The 26,191-nt window shown below is 35.4% G+C and overlaps 4 protein-coding genes across 11 annotated transcripts; 3 read left to right on the plus strand and 1 right to left on the minus strand.

The window, feature by feature from the left end:
• Nucleotides 1–745: 745 nt before the first annotated feature.
• RhoGAP71E (Rho GTPase activating protein at 71E) lies at nt 746–12,250 on the minus strand. 8 transcript variants are annotated; one of them, XR_013260528.1, is made up of 11 exons: nt 11,960–12,250; nt 11,606–11,778; nt 8,209–8,304; nt 7,925–8,126; nt 6,665–6,848; nt 6,521–6,592; nt 6,300–6,448; nt 5,267–5,389; nt 5,057–5,104; nt 3,158–3,245; nt 896–1,257 (listed from the first exon to the last, which is right to left on the minus strand). XR_013260528.1 is itself a non-coding variant. In XM_077429814.1 (10 exons), exons 1-10 carry the CDS (start codon nt 12,107–12,109, stop codon nt 1,100–1,102), a joined length of 1,395 nt encoding a protein of 464 aa, XP_077285940.1. In that variant the 5' UTR covers nt 12,110–12,242; the 3' UTR covers nt 746–1,099. The 8 variants fall into 8 exon arrangements, 4 of the variants coding, with proteins under 4 accessions (XP_077285940.1, XP_077285939.1, XP_077285942.1 ...); XR_013260529.1 differs by having other exon boundaries at nt 2,947–3,245; nt 11,960–12,242; XM_077429814.1 differs by lacking the exon at nt 5,057–5,104 and having other exon boundaries at nt 746–1,257; nt 11,960–12,242.
• A 2,905-nt stretch (nt 12,251–15,155) lies between these two features.
• Nucleotides 15,156–15,672, plus strand: Mocs2A (Molybdenum cofactor synthesis 2A). Its single transcript, XM_077430297.1, has 2 exons — nt 15,156–15,212; nt 15,397–15,672. The coding sequence occupies exons 1-2, from the start codon at nt 15,204–15,206 to the stop codon at nt 15,670–15,672; spliced, it is 285 nt and encodes a 94-aa protein (XP_077286423.1). The 5' UTR covers nt 15,156–15,203.
• Nucleotides 15,397–17,849, plus strand: Mocs2B (Molybdenum cofactor synthesis 2B). Its single transcript, XM_077430296.1, has 6 exons — nt 15,397–15,839; nt 16,000–16,115; nt 16,564–16,670; nt 16,987–17,256; nt 17,353–17,597; nt 17,672–17,849. The coding sequence occupies exons 1-6, from the start codon at nt 15,711–15,713 to the stop codon at nt 17,792–17,794; spliced, it is 990 nt and encodes a 329-aa protein (XP_077286422.1). The 5' UTR covers nt 15,397–15,710; the 3' UTR covers nt 17,795–17,849.
• A 589-nt stretch (nt 17,850–18,438) lies between these two features.
• On the plus strand, nt 18,439–22,222 carry LOC143911080 (dihydrolipoyllysine-residue succinyltransferase component of 2-oxoglutarate dehydrogenase complex, mitochondrial). The gene is made up of 9 exons (XM_077429812.1): nt 18,439–18,628; nt 18,722–18,834; nt 19,542–19,655; nt 19,737–20,130; nt 20,201–20,352; nt 20,513–20,671; nt 20,750–20,883; nt 20,968–21,125; nt 21,205–22,222. Exons 1-9 carry the CDS (start codon nt 18,581–18,583, stop codon nt 21,337–21,339), a joined length of 1,407 nt encoding a protein of 468 aa, XP_077285938.1. The 5' UTR covers nt 18,439–18,580; the 3' UTR covers nt 21,340–22,222.
• The last annotated feature ends 3,969 nt before the right edge of the window (nt 22,223–26,191 follow it).

The raw sequence follows: 26,191 nt of genomic DNA on the forward strand, positions 1-26,191 counted from the left end.
ACACACCTACCGTCTAACATTTAAAAACGACCGTAGGCACATTTGAGAATTACTAAAAACCTCAACGACCCGTTTTTGAAAAACACCAAATCTTAAAATCGTGCCAACATAGAAACATCACACGTATCTTATATATGTATGTATGCACTAGCTGAACCCGGCATGCGTTGCAATGCCACAATAACGCATGCAGTTCCCGTTCCCGTTTCTCGATGTGTTTCGATAAGTGAATGCTTCAGTTTCAAATTAATACTTAATAATCAAATTTAATTACAGTAATGATAATTTGTCGGAAAAACGCAGGCGACGAACACATTTGAAATTATTCAATTGTTTGTTTATTTTACCCTAACAACGCAGGTGGCGATGCGAACACATTTTTGAAATTATTGCGTTGCAATGTCACTCATTCCGTTCCAGTTCCCGTTTTTGGGCGATATTTTTTTACAGAAACCATCGCACACAATAACTCATGTAAGTCTCATCGCAATCGGTTAAATGGTATAGGAACGCATACATGACAAACAGACAAACATTTATTTTTATATATATATATATAGATAGATGTATGTAATACTAGACAAAACGTGTTTCGAGTTACATATTTACGTCCACACCCTTACGCTAGAACCTCTCGAGTGAAAAGTAACGGTGGTACATGTTACATAATAGAGATAATATGAAATTATAATATCAGTCATAAATCATCAAAAGAAAATAAAGAGTAAGACTAGGATTATTTTTCAGAAGAAACATGCACGTTTTACAACAAATACAATACGCAGTTGCTATAAACCACTATCATTTTATTTGAATATAATACGTAAAAAAAAATCGATGTTCAGAAACCGTATCGATAATAAGAACAAGCGTTTCGCGAATTTTTTTTTGTTTTGGAATGTGCCATAGATAAAAAAATTAAAGTAATATTCTTTTATACAATCTGGACATGTGTGACTTAATCAATTGTTCATTGAATTTTTTTTCCTTTTACATATACATATACATACAAGATTCTCAATGTTCTCCTTACATATATATATTTTGTTAACCTTTTAATTTAGGGAGTCGTGCAGGTAAGATCTGCGATCGGGGAATGTCATTGGGTGGCGAGGGCAGCGCAGCGAGGCAGCAGAGGGAGTGAGACTTCGGCATCGGAGTGACAGAGGGCACGCAGTCGAGCTCCGTTTGCAGTGGAAGTTCCGCGTCCAGCACAGGCGCGTCGGGATCTTCTCCGTGAACTACGGCGCTCACCACCTACATAAAATTCCATCAAGTTCGATCAGATCGCATGTATAACGTGGTTGATTTCATACCGCACACCCACTAAAACCACGAGATGAAGGTTTGTATGATCGATACAAATGTAATATGCACCGTGCTCCTAGTGAAATTTCTCCAAGTAATAATGCAATGTGCAATCAAACTGTCATTAAGCTACATAATTTGAATATCAAACTATGTAGCTCAATGATCGGGGACGGGAAATATAATTGAACACTATCACGATTGAGCTGAATGCTTTGTATATGTATAATACACTAGTGTTTTTACCCGGCTTCTCTCGGTATTTGTAATATAAACCGCTTAAACATGGCCAATCTAATAGTAAACATTTCATTTAATTTATTTGTACAGTTTAATTTTATTTGAATATTCATTTGTTTTTCTATGAATCAACAATAGTTACATACAAAGTATCTTTCGAAATTATATATTTGATGTGTCCAAGTGTACATTTCGTTCGTTGATGAATATGCTAGTTTGTTCATACACGAACCAATCTGGCCAGTTATAGTGCACACAAAAGAACAAATTGACAAACAAACTAGTTTATACACGCACATAGTATTAGGCAATAGTTTAAGTATTCTGAATCGTTTGTTCTATCCACTATGCTTACTAACTATAGCAACGTTGTAAGGTGGTTTCCATAGGAGTTCCCATTAAAATACTTGACGTTTTAGATAGCTTTTGACTGTTAGCGCTTACACTAAAGCCAATATAAGCTAAGTTCGTGTATGAACAAACTAGTATGTTCATGAACGAACCAGAGTGAACACTTGGACTTTAACATATGTATAATAACGAAATGCTTCATATTGAAATGAAAACAAATTGAATTTGGTAACAACGACTGTTAATTATTAGTATTGACATACATATTGTATTAACGAGTTTTTATTCTTAAAGTTTGAAGTCAAAGTCAATTATAAATATAAAGTTTTTTTTTAAATAAAAAATGATTACAATTACAGATCAACATGATGATTGCAATGATATAAACATCATCCCGCCCCCGTAATGATGAATCAAATGAAAAAAAATTTATATTTCTGATTTTTTTATGATTCAAATAGATGATTTTAAAATAAAGTGAAAACGTAATGTTTTACAAAAAAAAAAGAATTTATAAAAATATTAATGATTTCTAATACTATGTAATAAGAAAAATGAAATATAATATTTGTATTTTACATGTCATGATTTCATGCAAAATCCTAAACCATTAATTTTTGAATAAATTCATTTGAATTATAATTTTTACGTATCCATATTAAACAATTGCACAATTTATTTAAATAAATTTAATATATTACACCGTTTACATCGACTAAATTAAAATTATAATACCAATCTAAATTTCTACGTTAAATTCCACTACTGTAGAAATACATATTCTAAAGAAAATATGAAAATTGTATTACCAAAGAAACGTGATACAAATATAATAATAATAATATATATCTTGTGAGGAGGAATGAGTTAGTAGGACGAATAATACAAAATTAAATACGACAAAAGAAAACATAGAACATTTATGTTACCACAATCCACCAGATGCCAAATATAATAAAAAGCGTAGGACCTCCAACATTAGCATATCAGCGTACAAAGTACAGTAAGAGAAAAAAAAACAAAAATAACAAAACAAAAATCGTATACCGAGACGAACGAGCCCCAAACGGATATAAGGGTGCGAGCGAATATTTTGCGGTCGGCGGTCTGGTGACTGGTCAAAACAAAAACTCGAGACAGGCGACAAACAATAGGAACGGTATACTGTCAGTGTGGGAGGGTGTGGCTGATGGCGGACGGCACGGTGTTGCGGGTGGTAGTGAGAGATGAGTGGGAACAGTGGCAAGTTCGGGCATACCGGATGGAGGTCGCAGCTCCAAAGAGACTGCTGGCTGCAGGAACCATTCGGAGCGGGTCCGCATTCGCGCCCGTTGCCTCTCGTGCACCTGCTCAAAACACACCAATGTACGTCATACTACATATAACTGCACTCGGTACACTTTTGCATAGTCTGTTCCCATTATTTTGTATCGTTATTCAAAATTTTTCACACACCGATGAGTGTAATATTTATTTTTTGAGTACGTGTGTTTTATTTGTTACAAAATTTCTTGGGAATCGCAGTTTCGACAAACACAGAGGGATCAGGGGGACTATCACGTACACACATAGCATGCATTCACTACCCATTTTAAAAATACACAAAAGAAATGTAATAGTATATGTATGGATGTTTATTTTCATTTTGCTGGAAAAATATTTAGTATTATTTGAATGTTGTTGTATGTTGTATAAAATGTATATAAAAAAAAACAATGGACTAGTTGCAATGGTGATTAAAAGTCGGTGATAAATTATCTGAAAATACTTGAAATATTTGGAAATTATCGCATTGATTGTAAAAATCGTTTTGACCGATTTTTCATAGATAACAAAGATAACGTTTTAACCCTTTGAATGCTGACCAACGCCGATTGGCGTTTAGCCAACAAGTCCGTGAGCCTGAAATACGTCAATAGGCGTTGTTTTTTGAGTATGTAAAAAATAAACAAGAATACTACCCGCTGAGCCTGTCCAGGTAGCGTTAAAAAAAATGCATTAAACGTGGGTCGTGTAATCCGTGTCAATGTTTATAAAGACTGGTTGACACCGGAATTTCTGAATTTATAACCATAGCAGAATTTCTCGATGGAAATCCCTAACTGCCGAGTATTTTAGATTGTGAGCATTACATTTTAACAACAATGAAGAAGATGGAACTGGTTTTGGAAAAATATATTCATTAATAGACTTCTTTTGTGTTTTTTATATTTTTTGGTAGATATATTAGAGAGTCTAAACACACCTTTATAAAACTCAAAATCCTCGGCGGTAGTGATCTAGGGTTAGTTTGGATTTTATACCTGCTTTCTATTGAACTTCTAAACAATTCTAGTTGGAAATGTTGGTGAAAATTTCGTCAGCACTCAAAGGGTTAATCAAGTAAATAAATCATTTTGTTTACAAATGTATATAAACATGAATGGCAAAAAGTTTGTTATTGATTTTTCAAAATATTAAAGTTTATCATAAAAATGAGTAATTACTTGATTAAAAATCTACTTTCTAAGAAAATAGGTTGTATGTAGATAAGCAAAATATATGTAAGATTCTGAATTCCGAGATAATATCCGAGATGCAAATATTTGGATTTGAAATTATTTTTTGTCGTAATTAATGGAAAATCAAATGTGTTTAGTTTTTGTATAATAACCTCAGTAATAAACTTATTTGCCACCCCGTACAAACAAAATATCTAACAATACTATGGAACAATAGATATATGTCGGTTTAACTTTTGTACATTATTTTTAATAATTTAAAAAATAGCCCTTTTCCAAAATATATTATATATTACATTTCATATAGTAATAAAAGCATTGTAGAACTGGTATAGAAATTATAGACAACTGAAAAGCATGGAATATACTGGTTGGGCACGAGAGTCGAAAAGCTTACAGTATTTCAGTGGTGCAATACAACTGTTGGGGTGATTTTTGTTTTCGGATGACTAAATATATATATGTATATGTATTTGGACACAATAATGTATATTCGAATCACCATTCACCGACACAGTGAACTATAATTAGGAGGTGCAGGATAAACATACAAATGAGTGGTACTGTTTTGTTAATCACGTGAATTGTTGGTGTTCACAAAAGGTAACATTTATATAAATATATAGATATATAACACAAAATAAAATTGTATCTACCAATAATTATCACTCCAACAGAGATGCCTGAACTACTTTTAATCCCTCCTGTTAGCAAGAAAAAACATTTCATCACATAAACCAAACTAATAATCTAATATTTCAAAAAAAAAAGAGACTTTCTTCATAATCGTCTTAAAATATGTATTTAAAACTTTGAGTTAATTTCAGATGAACGAGTCGATTGTTAATGAACAATACAAAAGTTACCTGTGGTAGATATGAAAGGCTGCGTGTGCTCTCGGCGTAATGATTCACCGCTCGAAGCTCCTCTAACGTCATGTGTGGACTAGATCCTGCCCTCGAAGATTGGCTGGAAGAACTTACAGAAACCTACAAACCATCAAAATATATTGAAAACAAAACAAAAATTGCATACAAATATTCAGACCATATATGTATGTATTTGCCAATTATATTTTGAAAACTGGGTCAACGATTTTCATGATATTATCCTTATTGTCTTGTTTGAAAAGAATTGAAATGATTGAAATAGGTGTCAATTTCGGGAAGTCATTTAGACGATTAAATTCAACCGTCAATAAACAAGTGAGCCATTGCTTGAACGGCCAACTGCGTAAATACTAACAAAAGCATGTAAATATTTGGTGTTGATTAAAAGTCAAAAAGGAATAATGAAGTCGAAATTCATCATAAATGCAAATCAAACAAAAAAGTTATTATTTTAAAATTCCATGTTTTTTTGGTATTCTTTATTAACACTTGCCTTACTGTGCTAAAAAAATCCGATAGCCATTGTGCTGGACTTCAAGCGTCCAGTTAAAAATATGCATTTTAAGTTGAAATAATGCGAAATCTGCAAGGTTAATTAATGAAATTAGCTATAAAAATCATTTTATCATGTATTAAACGTCGAATAATACAAAATAAGTGGAGGAAATGAAAAAATGGCTGAAGCATTGCCATTATTTCAAGGCGGATATCATTCTCACACTGACGTTGAGCGCAGCAAGTACTGAATTCCCCCTCTCTCACATCTGTGAGGCACGTGTACAACGGGCTTCCCACGAAAATAACTATTTCTGTTAATACAGATAAATTTTTTATTTCGTAATGGCATAATTCGAATAATACAGGAAGAAAACATAAAGTTAAAAGACCCTGCATTCAGTATATTTAGAGAAATGAAGTCCTGGTCACTCGCTATGCATCACAGTGCGGCAAGTGTCAAGTGGAACCAAGTATTTCTGTTGTTATAGCTTAAATGAGCATTTAAAAATACCTTAAAGACACTATCTTCTAATGAAACAGACAGTCGAGTACACGAGTCTAATAATGTGTGCTCCGGAATGCAACCTAAACCTCCTAAAGCAGGAATTGTACTATCAGCTAACGCTGGCATGGATTGGCATTCATCAGTCTTCGCCAACACTGAAAATTTCAATCAAACATTAACACTTTCTTTATATAAAAAAAAATATAACCGTAGAAACATTCACTTACTATCTAATGTATTTCCCCATCGGTTACATTCGCACTGTAACCACGTCTTTTCAGCCTCCAGATAAAATTTCCCTGCAACAGCGGAATGCAATTACACAAGTGCTTTAAATTTTAGTATAATTTCGATGAACAGTTTAGGCGTACTGGCATACAGCTGCTGATCGTTGGGATATCTGGGCGGGGGAGGATATCTGAACGAGCAGATCCACTCGTCGGCAACGCGCAAAACTCGCCCCGTAACTCTGGCATAATACTCATAATTGTCACGTCCGAATACGTCTCCGCAAGAAAACCGTTCAATTAGCTGCCGCATCACTCGCGTTGCCACCTAACAATGTTAATCCTCGAATAAAGTCAAAAGTACACAAACCAACAGCTTAAATCAACAAAATAATAAAAAAATAAGCTACGATGACGGAAGTTTTACAAATTACTCATTCCATTTCTTGTTTGATTCGATTTCTTATAATTTTTTTTATAGTAAAGTTGCAATTTTTAAAGCTAGACAAAGTTAGATCAGTTCTCAAACAATTGTAAAAAAATTCAAATGTATATCAAATTCTACACAAAACAAAAAATAAATAATATACGCAGTCACGATGAATGTACGTTATCATGTGAAAATTTATGTTTACTGTTAAAAGTGTGCTTACAGCTTACATTGACCAGATAAAGTGGATATGCACATTCTCTACGCAGTTTGAGCGATATCGTATCATCTCCGTAACGTGCATATATACAAAACATTGTAAAATCTAAATCTACTTACTGTTACTTCCGCCTGGTTATGTTAGTATTTAAAAAAGAAAGCAAAAAATATACAGCATTTAATTATATAAGTATTATACATAGGAGTTTGTTAAAACGTATGTTTATTTTTAACATTAAATAATAATTAAAAAAAAAAAAACCGCTAAATCTTTACAATGTTAATTCAGCAAAGTAAGTTACATTGGTGAAAGCTAACTCTTATAAAATATCATTTATAGAGAAAATCTGTGCACTATAATTATGAAACTATGAGCCGGATATGATTTTTGGGCCGGTCGAATCAATCACTCTCGCACACGGGTACACTCGCACACATACATTTTAATATTCCATATCGGGAGAACCTTTAGATTCCTGTTAAAACCTCTCCTCATCGGCAAATAATCGACAGCATTCGCGCACAACGATCGGCGAAACATTACTCTGAAATAACCGATATACCAAAACTAAATTCAACCCTGAAAACTTTTACCCGACATTTCGCCATTCCATTATCAAAATAAATAATAAAATAAATTAAAAATACAAAACGAATACATATATATATATATATATAATATTTATTATACAATATGACCAAATTTGTAATCGTTCATATTTTAATATTGATATCAACTCGACTCGAACACGTACTTTAAAGCGCTGCACGTCTTGCATGGTGGCTGTTCTGCCATCGGACACGCAGGAATGGAAAAACGAAGGTGCAACGGAGACACCGAGAGCTTCCGCCGTCATTCCTGTGCCGGCACGTTCTGCACTCGACGCCATCACCCGAAACGTTCCAAACAATAATACTAACAACTGTTGGGTGTGGCTGGGTAGTGATAGTACCAATCTGAAACATCCGCCGGAATGATTACTATACAATTATTGTATATATTAAAAAAAAATAATAGATCGTATGGTAAATGATTTACCTTCTAATCTCTGCGATTTGATCTTGTTCAGGTAATTCGACAGCATTAAAGAGAATCATTTCACCTTCGGGACCGAATACACCTCCAGGAAGTTTTCTATAATGTAAATGATTTCACATTTCAATTCAGTGTTTATTGAAGAGTGGCACGATTCTATCGTTAAATTTTAACATGAGTATTGAAGTGAAAATGGTTTCATTAAATTTAGAAAGTAGAAAAAATTGAACCATCTAATAGAAATCGATTTCATATTGCTTTTTATTAGCAATCATTTATGATTGCTAATTACAACCGGTGTAAAAAAACATTAATATTCTAAATACTACAAATATGTATATATGTTTCAGTCGAAGTGTATTTTCAGTTGTAACATATTCCAACTGGCGTTTTAGGTCATTCACATTCGAATGCAATTCAACTAGTAAATTATATATATACAAGCGCAAATACACTTTCAATGTGCGCCAGTTGTAATATGAGCCGTTTTATTTGAAAGTGCCATAAGTCCACTTTGCTTCATTTCGAGAAATTATTCGCAAAACTTTAACCACCTAATCGCCACGCGTTTGTAGAAACCGATTCAATACATCACAAACTAACTAACAATACATAACAAACTAACGCTTGAATACATCACAAACTAACGAAAAACATTGACTATTTTCAATTTATTTCATTAGTGTCACAGGATATGTTTAGATGTCACTGTATAATATTCCATTTGTTACAGACATTACTAACAAACTAACCAGTAGATTCTATGACAGAATCACTAATAACCATACTAACACACTTGTGAAGAGTCTCGGTGATTACAACAAAATGTCTATACCCTTCAGGTATAACACACGGATTACCCAAACACAATCTGCTTTAGGTCATCGACTTTAGTGAGTCTTTAATTAATATTATGTATTAGATGTATTATGAGCATTTATAAATATTGTAAATAGGTTTTTGAGCTATTTTTCCTATTATGCTGTAGATTAACATTAGAATAATATAATACTATGATTACTAACCAAATTAAATTAAATTGTAAAATATAAAATGATCAGTAGATCAGTAGCTATTAAAATAGATATAAGATGTATTGTGAACATAATTTCGTAATAATAAAAAGCATTTAAAAATAAAAAAAAAAATAAAAATATGTCACTGTGAAGAAAACAAAATTAATTTCGAGTCATAGCCTTAAAAACGAAGGAGGGCGCACCGGTGCGCTTATGGCGATGAAGTGGTTAAATGTTTTGCGTTTAGCAATATTCAAAAATACTGGTGGCCTGTCATACGATTCTGCTTTTCCGAGATTCTAAACATATCGAATTTGTGGATTAAGGCAAAGGGAAATAGTGTTTTTTGAACTAAAAATTGGACTTTCAATTTTATAGCGACTCATATAACAGTTGAGTTTTGACAGCTGTGATGTTTTTTTTACAAATGCTTTAGAATTCAATAATGCGTTAATATTTTCTACTTATTACGAATAAAGGTAATGAGTACCGTATTACGATATGTGTTCAGAATGGACGTTACGCGCGCGAAATTTCACTCACGCGACAACTGGCTCACAGGCATTACCGAAAGTACTGATACTGGTAGTATCAGTATTTGACCGAAAACAAGCCTTTGGAAATACTGGTACTACAAACTAAATAAATGCTTTTTAAAATCCGCCGATTTGTCGAAAAAACTGTTGTGAGCCAGTTGTCGCGTGAGTGAAATTTTGTGCGCGTAACGCCATTGAGTGAAAGGTCCGTGAGCCCTATTATATACATACATATGCATAATACTTATGAATTAATAAAATAATTAAACATAAATTTTGTTTAATTATATTAAAATATTGTATATAATTAGATTTATTTATAATTAGCTTTTGGAGATATATTTTATTCTACTGAAAATACGTAAATTTGATAGTGAAAAAATTTAACTGCTAAGAGATTTTCATTATTCCCTTATTTATGACAGATTCGACCTGGGGGGCGTTTCAGTAAGTTCGAACCGCCCCTAAAATCGATCGATATATTTTTCATTTTTATATGAAGAAAATAAATATTCTTAACAGTTCTCATCGTCATTTTCTATTGCTTTGTTATCATTTGCTATTATTAAAGCTTAATATTGGACCACCCCTAGAAAAATATCCTATGAGTCCGCCCGAATTTGACCATTACAATATTAAATTAGTTCAATAAACTAATTATAATAAATAAACAGATAATTTGTTTCGTATAAGAATTTTGTACTTCAATTCGGATCCTGCACAACTTTTAAAAAACATATCGTTTATTATGAATTATTCTTCAAACACAACACACCGAAGGTCTCCAAAAACCAATAATGATATTGTTCGAGTCACACGTTAGAGCAGTGGTTCTAAACCTGGGTTCGATCGAACCCCAAGGGTTCGGTGAGTCAATCTCAGGTGTTCGGCGGAAATTCAGCAGAGCCAGGCTCAACAGCAACTCTTCAGAACAACAACGCTCTTAATGTTTTGGTGTCAACAAATGGTAACATACCATGTTATTGCTAAGAAAGCTCTGAAGATTTTCATACCGTTTGTTACAACATATCTTTGTTACTAGCAATCTTTTTCGAGGATGCTGGACACAAAAACGAAGAAAAGGAACAGACTTTGTTGCGAAAATAACATGAGTGGCACTTGCCAAGGTGAAGCCGCGCATTTCTGAAAGGCAACAGGAGGACTCACACTGATTTGCAGTAAATATTCATTATTATTGTTTTTGTGTGAAAATCATGTTTTAATGGTTTTGTTCTTTGAACACAGTGATGTTGATGCACGGTTAATTTTGTGCACCAGTAAAATATACACCTGTTTTGAATTTGAAAAAAATCTTATTTTATTTTTCCAATTAAGAAGGGTTCGGTGAATGTGCATATGAAATTGGCGGGGTTCAGTACTTCCAACAAGGTTAAGAACCACTGCGTTAGAGGAAGTCAATAAGATAAAAGGATGGGTTTGGTTCATCCGCTCTAAAATCGCTAGACAAACTAACGAAAGATTAACAGAACGGCAGCTTTAAACGTAATTCTCGTTTTCTCGAATGATAGATTGCACATCAGATGACGAGTAACCTTTCGATGTGCACAGATGCAATTATTAAAATGGTTAGATCTTTCTGGAAAGTTTAATAAGGCAAGATCCGGAACTTATCGAATCTTGCCTTATTAAACTCGCCTGAAAGATCCAAATCAATTTTAATAATTGCATATGTGCACATCGAAAGGTTACCCGTCATCTGATGTGCAATCTATCATTCGAGAAGCCGAGAATTGCATTTAAAGCAGCCGTCCGTTAATCTGTCGTTCGTTTGTCTGGCGATTTTAGAGCGGATGCACCGCATCCAAAAGGAGACGTCGAGTGCTAGACCTTAAAAATTTCTTCAGAACACTGGCAATGGTGTAGACGGAGTAATTATCTACGTTGACCAGTCGGCCCGTCTGCAAGAAGTGGATGAGCTTCTTCATGGCACCCTGGTGTCCCGGCGCGCGAAAGACATCTTTCCTCAGCGGCGCCTCCTTGTTCAACTTCAAAATCAACACCTGGGGAAGAGGGAGGAGTCCGTTAGCAAGTTGGCAGAAGGCATGCGGCATGCAATTGTACAATAATAACAAGCGCGATGAATTGATGGGTGGACACAGCAATTAGATGCGGACGGGAGATAAGCAGATCGGAATGCGAGTGATGTGATGTTATGTTAGTGTAGTATAGAGTGGTACTGACTAGAAGCGGGGCCGGAAGTCCTCCTGCGGGGGCGCAAACGGCGGCCAGCGGCGCTCCGAACTTCACCTTGTCGAGTCTGCGGGCGGCGGGGGACGCGGCCGGGGCGCAGCCGCCCAGCCGCGTCTGCCAGCGACGGGCCCACCCGCTCATCTCCACTGCACTGCACTGCACTGCACTCCACGCACTCCTCGGACCGACACACCCCTCACCCGCCCCACTCCACTCCGCACAGCACCGCACGGCCACACGCCCACTCCGCTCGCCGACTCCTGCCCGCCGACAATCTACCCCCTCCACGCCCTCACGCCACTTCCACACTGCTGCCAATGCATGCATTGCGCAATAATGCCAGGCGGGACATCTAAATTTTAACTTCACATCGATTATTATCGCTGGATTGATTCATTAGCTCGTCAAGTAACCGACGATACTTTAGAATATTTGGTTCTAGTCTAGTTGCGTAGCGTACACTTTATGGGGACTGATCTAGTTGTGAAGGTGTTCTTCACCACCAGTCCGCCATGTATTATAGACGAGTTCGTCTGTGTTTCGGTATTAAATACTGCTATATGTAAGTATAAAGTATTTATTTTTATATAACAACGTATACACGTGTATAATTATAAGTGGTATAAGTATGTCGTTCAGCGGTCTCTGGATATGGTAGAGTGTCGCTGGCTCGGCATTTGGCTAGGTTCAGCAAGTCTCTGGATACGGCAGTGTGTTGCTGGCTCGTTCTTTGGTGTTCAGAAGGTCTCTGGATGCGGCAGTGTGTTGCTGGCTCGTTGTTCGGAAGGTCTCTGGATACGGCAGTGTGTTGCTGGCTCGTTCGTTCGGCTATGTTCGGAAGGTCTCTGGATACGGCAGTGTGTTGCTGGCTCGTTCGGCTGGTTGATCCTCCATGGTCAGCGTAGTGTAGTGGTGGCAGGTCAGAAGCTGGATGTCGACTGGTCTGCTGCTGTGTGTCGACGCTTGCTGCTGTGGGTCGACTGAAGTTTGTTTGGAGTGGACCTCCTTTTATAGTGTTTTTGGGCATCACGTGACCCGTTGCAGCTGGTGTTGATGCGTATGCGAGGAATGTGTTTTTGTCGATGGGGTAGAATTTTTTGGAACGATTGGCACCGTTCCGCTCGATGTAGTTTAATGGCTGCGGTGTGCTTCGACCGGTTTGGTTCCACTCTGGTAGGGGTGGAGCTTTCTAGAATGTTTTGGGCACCGTTCCGCTTGATTTTAGTTTAATGGCTGCAGGTGTGCTTCGACCGGTTTGTTTCCACTCGACTGGTAGGGGTGGAGCTTTCTAGAAGGTTTTGGAAATGTATTCTGCGTCGCAGTAAATGTCTTGATGATGGTGACGAGATTCCTACAACTTCACGCTCAAAAACCAATTATCACGCTATAGAGATATAGTATGTCTATGTGGAGACTTCATACTGGCTGTCCGAGCCAAAAGCCCTCATGGCCGTTGGTTGTCCTCTTACGGCTTCGGCTTTTGTTTTCCCTCTTTTTTACACCGACCATCTGTCAGTCGCTCTAGATTCTCCCGTGGGTCCGGCGCCCGGTGATCCCGGCGCGGACCGCCAGATGCAGCGTCCCTCGTAAAAGCCGGCCTCGAACTAAGGCAGGCTGGCCCCGTGATCCGCCCAAGTCTGATCACGGCGAGCGCTCATTGGCATCATAGAAGCCCTCCGAGGAGTATGGCTTCTTCCATAGTCGTGCCTCACCGACTATGTCTACCGACTATGCTCGACCATGTGTTCGACCCAAGCCTCGAACACGGCGAGCTCTCAGACGCTCGTGAGACGCCGACCGAGAAGGTCTTGGCGTGGCTGGTCTACCCTGCCTGACCAGCCAGCGTACTTAATCCACAGCCCCCGCCATAAAGGGGCAGAGGCGTCGAGCAACTCCCCGGCTCGGCCATCAACTCATCAATAAAAACGAGATCATAACCGTTACTCTTTTGTATAATTCCCCCACCCCGCACCGTTCCAGAGCAAGCTGATCGAGACGACGACACATACACAGCCACTGGTCACCCATACATACACATACACATTACAGCCCCTGCAGCTATCGTTCACTGGCAGTTGTAGGAAAAAGAAATATGTATGTATAATATATAGGGCGGGTTAAAGGTTTCGACCGTATCCCGGCCTATGGAAACTCAATTGAGTTTTGAAGAGGATATTTATTACTCGATTAATACAGGTGTATTTGTATGTACAGCGACCACTCCATTAATATTCAGAACAAAAAACCATGTTTTTCTAAGAAGTCAACAATAATGAACCATTTTTGTGTGAAAAGAGTCCATCTCCCGCTAAAGACTACTAATAACCAAGGCTCAGCCCCCAAAAGGGCCAACTTTTTTCAATCCAAATACTTACGACAAAATAGCATGAGTTCGCCACTAAAAATCTAGAACAAATAGCCTAGTGATGCTAATAAAAAAAAACTAAAAAGAGCCTCGTAAAAAGCTTGTAAAAAAGATATGGAGGTTGAAGGGAATGAAACGACGGAGTGTTGTACACACGACTATTTAATATGACGGTTGGGAAAGAAGTAGTTCAGCAGCGAGCAACATGGCCGAGTTGGTCCCAGCTCGCAGGATGGTGACCGAAACCCGACCATGTCGTAAAGCCGCTACAAAGACTTATTCATATTCTTATCTTATCATATTCCACGCGCCCTCAACACATGGCACTCATCTCTCTATACGTGCCAATAAAGGAAGAGCTCGAACAAAAATTTTATACGACTTAATAACGACGCTCTTGATAAAAAAACCTGGTGATTTAAATATCCGCACATTAGACGTACTTCTTAGTGTTACTTAAAACTCGAGCTTTGATCGTATTATCTCCACGTTATAATATTAACAAGTCTCAACATTTACGAGGAAAATCATATTAACCTCAATTTCTTTGCTTCTATATTGTATCCATGTCATAGTAAACAAGAGCACTACTGGGGAACAAAATCTACGCTGTACTGTCACCGGCTTCTCATTTTTAATTTTAAAATTCAAGTGCTTAACGAATTTAACATGGCTAGTGACTGTTTTATTTTATTATTTAATAGGTTTGTATAGTTATTTCATGTGGCCAATGAATTACGTGTTTTCTCTTTTCGGGTTTGTCGTTTTGGTAATGCATGTCAAGGTTGGTATATGGTCGTAGTGATACTTCTAATTTAACTGCTTTGATTTTAGTTGACAGATTGACATGGTGTGAGTCGGTTGTGGGCGATGTCTGAAGTGAGTTCATTTTTATTGTGTTGATAGTATTATCTGGTTACTCATTTATATTTATATCAATTTATATCGAAAATAAATATATTGTTTACATAATATATAGCAACAATTTTCGAAGTATTGATTTGTACATAACCTAATTTTATATAGTTTGATTTTTAATAATGTCTATCGTCTTCCATTTCAGCTATCAATTGAATCTACGCATATAACTGTTAGAGTTTTATTTTTCGCCAAAAGTAAAGATATTGTTGGTGCAAAAGAGCACTCGCTTAATATCCTTAAACGTAATACGTACAAAAACATTTTCAAAGAAATTGTATCACGCTTTCGATTAGAATCCATCCAAAATAGTATTGTGCTGGCGAGAAACGGTGAACTTTTCAATATAGACGAAGACGGATTAGTCAACTTTGAAAATAATGATGAAATTGCTGTAATACCTCCTTTGAGTGGCGGTTAACTTCTCTGTACTATCAACATACTTGCATAATACCGATAATGGATTTTTTAAAGTTAACTCATGATATTCTATCAGTCGACGACATATTAAAGTTGGTATCGTCAGAAAAATGTGGAGCTGTATCTATATTTGTTGGTACGACGCGAGATAACTTCGATGGAAAAGAAGTATGCAATCATTACACCATTCTTATCATACAATAAAATATATTAACAATACAATGAAAATTTTACATGTAAATTTTTTTACGATATTAATCTAAATTTAGTTGTATTGTATCTACAATAATTGTTTTTTTTTTGTATTATATATTGTTTTTATTTTTAGGTCAAGAGTTTAGAATATGAAGCTTATGAATCTATGGCCTTGAAAGTTATGAAAAGTATGTGCGAAACTATTAGGAATAAATGGAAAGATGTGCATAATATAGCAATTTATCATAGGTTTGTAACTTTCCACAGTTTTATTTCAAAATAGATATTGCATCATTCATTTATTCATTTCCTAATTCAATTCAACTTACAACAAAATTAAATAACTGGTTACAGAGTAATGACATGTACTCACGTGATTTATAAATACATGCATTATGTACGTACACATGTACATAAGTATGTGTGTTGTTTTTTTTTTCTATTGTATGAAGGTTATTGAGTTGTAGTTTTTTAACACTAATGAGTAAATCGTGTAGTATAGTAATTGTAGTAGGATCATTATGTGAATGATTTTTTTTATCTCACTTGAAAAAAAAACAATTAAATGGTCATTCACATTATTGTATAAGTTAATAGTTTTTATGTAAGTATTGATAAGATAATTTAGTTTTATTACGTAAAAATAGTGTATTTTACATATTGTATTTTGATTTGGTTGTATTTTTATTCATTCTAGATTAGGTCTTGTTCCTGTTTTAGAAGCCAGTGTTGTGATTGCTATAAGTAGTCCACACAGAGTTGAATCTCAGGCTGCAGTCAAATATTGTATCGAAAACTTAAAAGGTAATGTGCCTATATGGAAAAAGGAAATTTATGTAGATGGTTGTCAGTGGAAGGAGAATGTAGAGTGTAGTTGGTCCAATAAAAAAAAATAATTTCACTTATAATATATTATACATACAATATGAATTATTTTTTTTTATAAAAATCTTTTGTATAAAGTATGTAGAAAACTATTTTTTATATTTACAAGAATGTTATATATTTGTTATTATGTTATAAATATATTTGTTTTAACCAATTGAAAAATATCATGAGTTGCTTTTAATAAAGTTACATAAAATAGTTCTTCATGTTTTTCTTTATTATATATTTACAGTAAATGAATTAATGAATGAAAAAAAAGCTGAAAAGTTAAGTAATGATTTTCAACCACACGCAGTACAGATAAATGCTTCCTGTTCTGAAATGAAAAACAGGATACAAAAGTACACCGACAGAAAGAGGGAGCAAATAAATATGAGTAACATCCAAGATTTTATTATAAATAGAGGTACAGCCGATGGTATCTCTGAAGACAAAGCAAGTACCTGTGCAAGAGTAGATGCCGTTCTGGTGAAATCTAAAGACTCGAAAGGTCATTTAAAAGGTATTACAAAATCAACATTTTAATAATAAATAAAATTGCGTCAAATTACAATACAGGGCACTCAAATAAATGTAATGAAATAAAATTTAATTTTAGTTTTAAGGACTGAAAATATATGGGGTCCACAAACCAAAGTCGATTTTGACTCGCCCACCAAAATTGTTAAGTCAAGTTCTCACGATTTACCGAGCACATCGGGAATTGAAGAGAGGATATTGGACGTCGAAAATCACTTAAATATCATCAGACCGATCTCAAGTGATGTCTATAGTCGTTTGAAAAAGATTGAAGACAAAATTTTGGAACTCGAATCTATTTCACCTGAATATGCTCTTTTTTGGGTATTTTTTTTTTTTTTGATATATTAAGTTATGTTTTATTAAAAATACGTAATTAATTACAAATATATTTTTAGTCGAGAAAGTCACAAAGCAATGCTGGATCTTGTGATTTAGAATCAGAATCGTCAGCTCGCAAAAGAATGAAATTCACCTCGGACGATATTTGGAAAAAAATGAAAAAATTAACAGAAAATTAATGAACATATTCTTTTATGTTTTATGAAAATTTGTATTAAATACATATGTACTGATAAATATTCATAGTGTTTTATTATCCTTAATAATTGAATTATAACTTCAGTTATATGATGGGTAAACGGACTACTAGTCATATGTGAACTTGTCACAGGACAACCGGTCGCTGTAGATTGGTCACACTAAAACTGGTCACACCCTAAAATCGGTCAACCAGTTTTCTCGTGACCAGTTTTAGTGTGACGGGTGATCACGTGTGACCGATCTAGAGCGACCGGTTGTCCTGTGATCGGTTCACATTTGACTAATAATCACCGAACCATATAATGGGTTCTAAGTGTTGACCTAAATCCTTATGGATTCAAATTAAATAAAAATCTTGCGCAAATCTCAATATATATTTTATTTCTAAGTAGCATTCAATCGATAATGCAATATTAATAGCGTTTTAATTGCAAGTTCATTCATTTGTCCCCTTAAATTGATTGAATTTTTGAAATACATTTAATCGATCTGATGATTTAAATTTTATAAAGCAAAATACTATTGAAATAGATTTTTGGGAATGAAAAACATAAAAACGATTATTAGAAAGCTGCACATGGAAAAAATAAAATTATCGACAAACATAAAGTTATGTATTCGAGCGCGTGACATGGCGTCCATGGACGTCGGGGTGCGTGTTTTGGCCACAGTCAGTTGCGCGTGTCGTGCGTTGCCGGTGGTTCTGTCTGTCGGTTGAGGGCGCAGCGCCCCTCCGATCCTTCGCCCCCCTCAGAAGAGCCACCATGTCGCTGCTGCTGGGGCGCGCCCCCCGTCTGCTGAGGTCCGGACAGGTGAGCATCTGCCCCCTCCACTTACGTAACTCATCCCAGTTACGACACCTCACCCCACCTCACTCATTCACCACTCCGGCTTGCAATCCACAGGTGCAGTCACTATGGGCCGCTCAGAGGGCTCTTTCCGGAGCCGTGAGAGTCGCCGGAGCCCCCCTAGGGCGGATTCTTCCCCTGGTCGAAGCCACCCCACCAGACAGCGCCAGGTGACCTAACCTTCAAAAATTAACCACACCCCCTCTCAATCACTCCGATCTGTCACATGACGTCATTTTTAACCCACGTGTTTTTTGCTAAAATTAAATATACAAATGTATTCCTGGTTTAATATAAATCATTAATCCTCATTCACATTAGTATTTATCTCAAATTCGATAATGTCAGTATTTGTCATCAACATGTACATATAATCGTCTCGGTAAATTACGTTAATTAGCGCCTCAATTTTTCGTTTGATTTGTTTTGACGATTAGTGGTAATTTCCTTTTTTTTTTTAAATTATAAGTAACTTATAAGTATTATAAACTGAAAAAGATTTTTATATAAGTTCTATTGCACATTATTATCGTACGTACAGAGAGTTGCTATGTGACCTTATTTAAATTAGTGATAGTTCGGTATCGGGGTCAATTGTTACAGAGAGGTTTGACCATGACACTCATTCAGTTCAACATTTTTATACATATTTATCATCATCCTGTTGCATAGGTGTATTCGTGTTTCTATTCGGAAAAAAATGCGATAAACTTGAACTTTTTGAAGAACAGTCTGTTATCTTTCATTAGATAATATTTTATTTCGGTTTATGTTTAAAGTGCTCTTTTTTGAACTTCACCCAGATTTTTTTTATTGATGTTTTGATTTTATAATAATTATTCTATGTATGTATAATTAATTAAATTCACTTTTACAGATTTTATAGTATTAAAAACTGCAGAAGAAATATTCATTTAACAAGTAGGTTGTTGGATGTGAGAGATGTCGTTGCACCGACATTTCCAGATTCAGTTTCAGAAGGAGACGTAAAGTGAGATATAAACTTTTCATTGTTGTTTTTTTTTATTCAACATAATTCCGACGGTTCATTTATAACGTACTTTTATTATAGGATTGAAAAAAAACCGGGTGATAGCGTTCAGGAAGATGAAGTCGTTTGTGAAATTGAAACTGACAAAACGGCAATGCCTGTTATGGCTCCTGCATCAGGAGTAATTGAAGAGTTTTATGTACAAAACGGAGATACTGTAAAGGCTGGACAGAAAATATTCCGTCTCAAATTAGGTCCTGTCGGAGCAAAGCCTGCTGCTAAAGAAGAAGCAGCAGCACCACCTCCAGCAGCTGCATCCGCTGCAGCTCCAACACCAGCACCGACACCTGCAGCAGCAGCAGCACCACCACCCCCGCCGCCACCACCACCGGGACCGAGGCCTGCATCACCTGTCGCTTCAATACCCGTCGCTGCCATACGACATGCCCAGGCTATCGAATCTTCAACAGTGAAGGTTCGTTATCGTTTATTTATTTTAATTTCGTTTGTTAGAACTGTTATTTTATTTGTTGTATTAATTTTAGATTCCACCAGCTGATTATAGTAAGGAAATTACTGGAACCAGAACAGAACAAAGAGTTAAAATGAATCGAATGAGGCAACGCATTGCGCAGAGGTTGAAGGAAGCCCAGAGTGTTAATGCGATGCTCACTACTTTTAACGAAATAGATATGAGGTAATAATTATTTTTTATATGTCAATAACACTCATCATATTAGAATTTCTAAAGTCAATACTTTAAGAAACTTAATTTATAATAATCTTGTATTTTTCATGTTGCAATATTACTATAACATTGTGCACAACATTTTTAATGAATTATTGAATTATTTTAGCGAAATTATCAATTTCCGAAAGGCGCATTTACCAGCTTTCCAAAAGAAGTATGGATTAAAATTAGGTTTTATGTCACCGTTTGTTAAGGCTGCCGCTTACGCCCTACAAGATCAGCCCGTTGTTAACGCTGTAATTGACGGTATTGATGTTGTTTACAGGTATGACCATTTGTGATCAATCAATTTCTGTATTTTTTAATACATTTTGAATTTCTAATATATAACAAAATATTTTAGGGACTTTGTTGATATATCAGTGGCTGTAGCGACTCCAAAAGGTCTTGTAGTGCCTGTTCTACGCAACGTTCAAGATATGAACTTTGCCGATATTGAATTAGGCATTGCGGCCCTTGGCGAAAAAGCTAAAAATGGTTGGTTGTTTTTGAAATGTTTAGTATATATTTTATTTTTTATCTACAGATGTTATCGGGATTTACATATTTATCTTGTAACAGGTCAGCTGGCGATAGAAGATATGGACGGTGGTACTTTCACAATCAGTAACGGTGGAGTATTTGGATCCCTCATGGGAACCCCTATCATTAATCCCCCACAGTCGGCCATATTGGGCATGCACGGTACTTTTGAAAGGCCCGTTGCTAAAAATGGACAGGTATGTAAACTTTTAATGTGATATATAATTTTTGTTCTGTCTTGTTTAATTAATTTTTCATGTTTATGTTTTATTACAGGTCGTTATTCGTCCGATGATGTACATTGCCTTAACTTACGACCATCGACTTATTGATGGACGTGAGGCTGTGTTGTTCTTGAGGAAGATCAAGGATGCTGTTGAAGACCCGCGTGTCATTCTCGCTGGCTTGTAGTCGATCTCGTTGAATTAATGTCTGCAATACACTTGCTAGATTTTTCTTGAGATTATTCTCGTCATCGTAGTAATGGCTGATGATTTGGTGACTTAAAAAAAGAAAATCACTCTCTATACAAAAATTGAATAATTCTGCACTTTGTTGTTTTAATTAATTTTTATTGTGAAGGTATAAATTTTAGAAAACTCTATGTCAGCCAATCGAAAGTTTCGACGGCGTTTGTAAGGCTATTGTACGAAAATTACTTGTAAATATTTAAATCAATATTTATATCATTGTTAATTATTTATTTATAAAATTACTTTCATTTTCGTATACACTTTTGTGATATGGAATAATACCTGTTAAATTTGCGAGCAATGGCTAAATGTAATCATATAAGTATTATATTTATATATAAATTTTAAAAGTCAAATGGGCGATAACCAAAATCATTTTAACATTTTTCTTCTACAATGTCATTAAAACTCATTTCATTTTTTCATGTTTCATAATGGATTTGTCCCGACGGCAAATCAAGTATTAATGCTTGGGTGATATTATTCCAGATTTTAAGGATTCGTGCAAGCCTTTATTTCCTAAGGTTAACTAATCCGAGTCAGTATCATTACCGATACACTGGTTGCAATATAATTCTTTATTGTGTGTGCATGTGAAGTATGCGGCTGATGTATTTTTTTCTGTCGCATGCCATGCGTGTTTGTAAAATGAAATAAATACCTACATAATTTTTCTGGTTATATTTTTCTTTCCTCATTGGAGTATTGATATTATATGCTGCTTATAGAGAACTATGTAAATAGTGATTGAATCAGTCGCCGAATGCATACTTGATCAATAAAAACAAAAACATCATTCGAATAATTCTTACTTTTTAGTTAAAACAAATCATGTTTGTTTTTAATAATCAATTCCTTTTACCCGATATCCTGTATGATTATTTCATCCGAGACATTTATTATATAGCGTACATGGTATGTATGTACATATGTATAATATATACAAAGTTGGAAATGGAACAATTCATTCAAGTTTTATTTGCGTTTATTTATTTTTTCAGCTGGTGTAAGAATTTGACAATGTTAAGTTCAAATTAGCAATTCGCTTATCAATATTTTCCATTTTTTATTATGAACTGTAGAGTTATCAATTTATTTTAAGAAGTGTTATGGGTCGGTCGAATGTGTTATCAGTTCTTTTCTGAGTGGAAGCGTGGACTTTGAAAAAATAAATCAAATCTTTTTATATTCCAACGTTTGATATCGAATATGTGTTTAATACGTTATATAATGTAAAAAAGTATACCTATACATATGTATTTACCCACTCGTATTCCTACATATGTATGTATGTATATGTACATATTTGAAGCCATTTTCAATTTTTTATTTCACTCGACTGCATTTCGCATTTGGAAATCTGGACAAGTTGCAGTTATCGAAGGGGAGAGATGGCGTCCTCCCCTTCATGAATACAAATACAATTACTTATATCCGCCTCGGCCCTCCCCCACCTCCGCCATTGCAAACTTGAGACATTTCTATGTAAATTAAGACGAAGGGGGAGGGTTATGTATAGCACAGTTGAAAAAAAAATTCGCCTAGATGCACCTAGTATGGCGTCGTCGGCTAGGGGATGATGAATAACTCCCACACCCCAAACATTTCCTGATACATCTTCGCAGATTTCCGTCTGAATATTTATCGGGGTTGCTGGAATTATTGCATAATTTCACTCATGAACTATTTCAATCACGCTACAATAAGCCGTCTTGTATCGCTCATCGATTTTTACTTGAGACTGAGCACACTTTTAAGGGTTGTAACCTGCACCTTTCTCGTCCAGAGTATGTAACTGATGGACCCTCTTTTCGATTCGATTATAATATTCAGGATCAAAATAGTCGAGATATCAATCGGTTACGAATGTATGTATGTATATGTTCTAGAATGGCTAGGTAGTCATAATATAACGCAACCCTTGAACGTCTTTTGCTAGCAACCCCCCAAACCTCAAACTGTTTACATCTCAAACGTTCACCTCAATAATTAATCACCGTAATGCGGCGAGGACCATTTTCCTTTGAAAATTCAGTACGAAGACGCGATGAAGATGAAGAAGAATTCCCAAGGAGGTCGTTTAAATTATAAATAAAGTCTAAATAAATGTCTTGCGTGTTACTTGACGTCTTAAATAAACAACTGACTTATGATTGTAACCATTTTTTTTTACCAATATAAAATAGTATGATGCTTTTCATAGGTATATATGTATGTAGTTAATGTATCGCAGAGTCGATTTGCCTATTAAACTTTCTCGATGCAAACTTGGCGATTCGCTTGGCAAAACTTATGCAACTGCACTTTCTGGACCGCGTTGCATTTCCTCCGCAAGTTCGCGAAGCGAAATTGGGTTCGGTCGTATCTTACGTCGGGTATGAAATTGTCAATGGCACATCGTCTAAACTCTAAATTATACATAATAATATTAAACTATCGTGAATTTACAGTCAAATTGTAATATATTTGTGTATTTATGTAAATATTGAAAAATTACATTATGGTTCTTACTAAAATTGTAAAATGAAAATTGCCAAATCTGTGCTATATATGTATATACATATATACATATATGTTACAGTCCAAGTGTACATTTCGTTCGTTCATGAACATACTAGTCTGTTCATACACGAATCAATCTGGCCGGTTATAGTTTACATAAAAGAACAAATTGACAAACGAACTATTTTGGTCATGCATAAACTATAAGACATAAGTTAAGTAGTGGCAATATATTAAAAATTAGCGGAAACGGAAATTATAGCAATGTTGTAATGTGGTTTCCATAGGATTTCCATTTTAAATGCGTGACGCTTTGATATCTTAAAGGTTTTGACAGTTAAAAGTTTCATGCGACAACTGGTGATTCTATTTGAACGTTGCTTTTTACTGTTAGCACTTAAACTAAAGCCAATCGTTCGTGTATGAACAAACTAGTATGTTCATGAACAAACTGGAGTGAACACTCGGACTGAGGCTTATACTTCTTATATAGATATATTATATCCGTCAAATTTGAGTCGTTTAAATTTTTTTGTTAGCAGTACGAATTTCACCGTACTGAAGTTTTTATATTCTTATTGAAAAGTAAAAAAATGTCTTTTAAATTGTTCGCCTATTTGTCACTGTAAAAAAAGTTTGCTCGACTGCTTAACCCTTTGAATGCTGACCAATGCCGATCGGTGTTTTGCCAACAAGTCCATGGGCCAGAAAAACGCCGATAGGCGTTGTATTTTGAGCGTGTACAAAGTAAATAAGAATACTACCCGCTAAGCCTTTCCAGGTAGCATTGAAAAAAAAAAATACATTGCACATGGGTAGTGTAATCCGTGTCATGGAAATTCCTAAATGCTAAATGCTGAGTATTTTAGATGGAATTTCCTAAATGCTGAGTATTTTAGATTGTGGCTTGGCATTTAGATTATGAGCATTACATTTTAACAACAATTAAGATGTAACTGGTTTTGGAAAAATACATTCATTAATAAATATACTTCTTTTGTTTATTTTATATAGATAGTTTAAACACACCTTTACAAAGTGATCTAGTGATCTAGGGTTTGTTTGGATTAGCTACAATTTTTATACTTGCTTTCTATTAGATTTCTAAATAATTCTAGTTAGAAATGTTGGCGAAATTTTCAGCGTGGCGGGCTTTCAATAGAAAAGATGTCAGCACTCAAAGGGTTATTAACGTTGAAGAATGGCTAGGAAAACACCATAAATTCGTCTTGAAGCTTATTTTTCACATCATTACTTGTACAACATTGTATTGAACTCCTTCAAATAATGCTTTTATGTATGTATGTTAAGTATAAGAAAATGGTCGTGTGTGGTGTCTTGGTCACATATATTTTATAATCACAATTTTAATTGATTGATTAATGTTTTGTATAATAAGACCGATAGAAAATAAATGTAAATATTTGTATATTACGAGCATGAACCGAATCTCTTTTCAAGCACTATTTTCAGATGGGGGGGCATATTTTGATAGAATCAAATTTATCAAAATATAATTCACATCAGTATTATAATACACTTATAAAACAAATTTATCTTTATAATACATTAAATGGGAGTTGACAAATAATGCGAATGCGTAGTGGGGTTGGGCCAAAACGTACGACTATATATTTTCCGAACTGTGTTCGCTCCCCAGCCATTTTGGATACAGTTTCATAGATTTAAGTGTCTTTTTATGATAATTGGATAATTCATGGCGGAGCGGATATCTTCCGTGGCCTAAGATATTATTTTTTTCGAGAATTGTGTGTTTACTCGTGCGTTCGAAAGTTCGTTACAATCGTACGTATATAAAAAATCGAGGAAACACACCTCAAAGAAATTCTCATATCGTGTTTAAGTAATTTTCCCTTAATAATTTCGGAATGTCCATCATCTTCTTCCGCCTTAAGCGAAATTGGATTATTAATTATATGTATGTATGTGTATAATATTAATTGATTCACTTTAGGTTCTGTCGGCCAGATCAAAGAGACGAAAATTTTGGCAATAGCTCGATGGTTCCAGCGGGCTGGACGGCCGGAGAAATATGATGGCGAAGACGAGGGGAGACGGGGTGGATCTCCTCGTATCTATCGAGGGGTGAGAACCTAAGGGTGGCAACCAAGGACCTCTCACAGAACGAGGGTGGTTTCGCAAGGAGCAACCCTCGATGAAAGGAGGCAAGGCCAAGTTCTTGCGACTGCTAATGTAATAAGCGCGTCTCACAGAGATGATGGTACGTGTCTCTCAACAGGGTCTACCTACCCTCATTTTTATCAACC

The sequence above is a fragment of the Arctopsyche grandis genome, chromosome 4 (genome assembly GCF_051622035.1).
Source record: "Arctopsyche grandis isolate Sample6627 chromosome 4, ASM5162203v2, whole genome shotgun sequence".
Taxonomy (NCBI): domain Eukaryota; kingdom Metazoa; phylum Arthropoda; class Insecta; order Trichoptera; family Hydropsychidae; genus Arctopsyche; species Arctopsyche grandis.

Coding starts and splice junctions, on each gene's coding strand:
- RhoGAP71E (XM_077429813.1), bottom strand. CDS start 12,109: ATGAGCGGGTGGGCCCGTCGCTGGCAGACGCGGCTGGGCGGCTGCGCC. Junction 5,390..6,299: donor TAGAAGATAGTGTCTTTAAG/GTATTTTTAAAT, acceptor GATGGTTTGTAG/GTTTCTGTAAGTTCTTCCAG. Junction 3,249..5,266: donor GCCTTTCATATCTACCACAG/GTAACTTTTGTA, acceptor GTGTGTTTTGAG/CAGGTGCACGAGAGGCAACG.
- Mocs2B (XM_077430296.1), top strand. CDS start 15,711: ATGGATTTTTTAAAGTTAACTCATGATATTCTATCAGTCGACGACATA. Junction 17,257..17,352: donor CTCGAAAGGTCATTTAAAAG/GTATTACAAAAT, acceptor ATTTAATTTTAG/TTTTAAGGACTGAAAATATA. Junction 17,598..17,671: donor CTGAATATGCTCTTTTTTGG/GTATTTTTTTTT, acceptor ATATATTTTTAG/TCGAGAAAGTCACAAAGCAA.
- LOC143911080 (XM_077429812.1), top strand. CDS start 18,581: ATGTCGCTGCTGCTGGGGCGCGCCCCCCGTCTGCTGAGGTCCGGACAG. Junction 20,353..20,512: donor TTTAACGAAATAGATATGAG/GTAATAATTATT, acceptor GAATTATTTTAG/CGAAATTATCAATTTCCGAA. Junction 20,884..20,967: donor TGGCGAAAAAGCTAAAAATG/GTTGGTTGTTTT, acceptor ATCTTGTAACAG/GTCAGCTGGCGATAGAAGAT.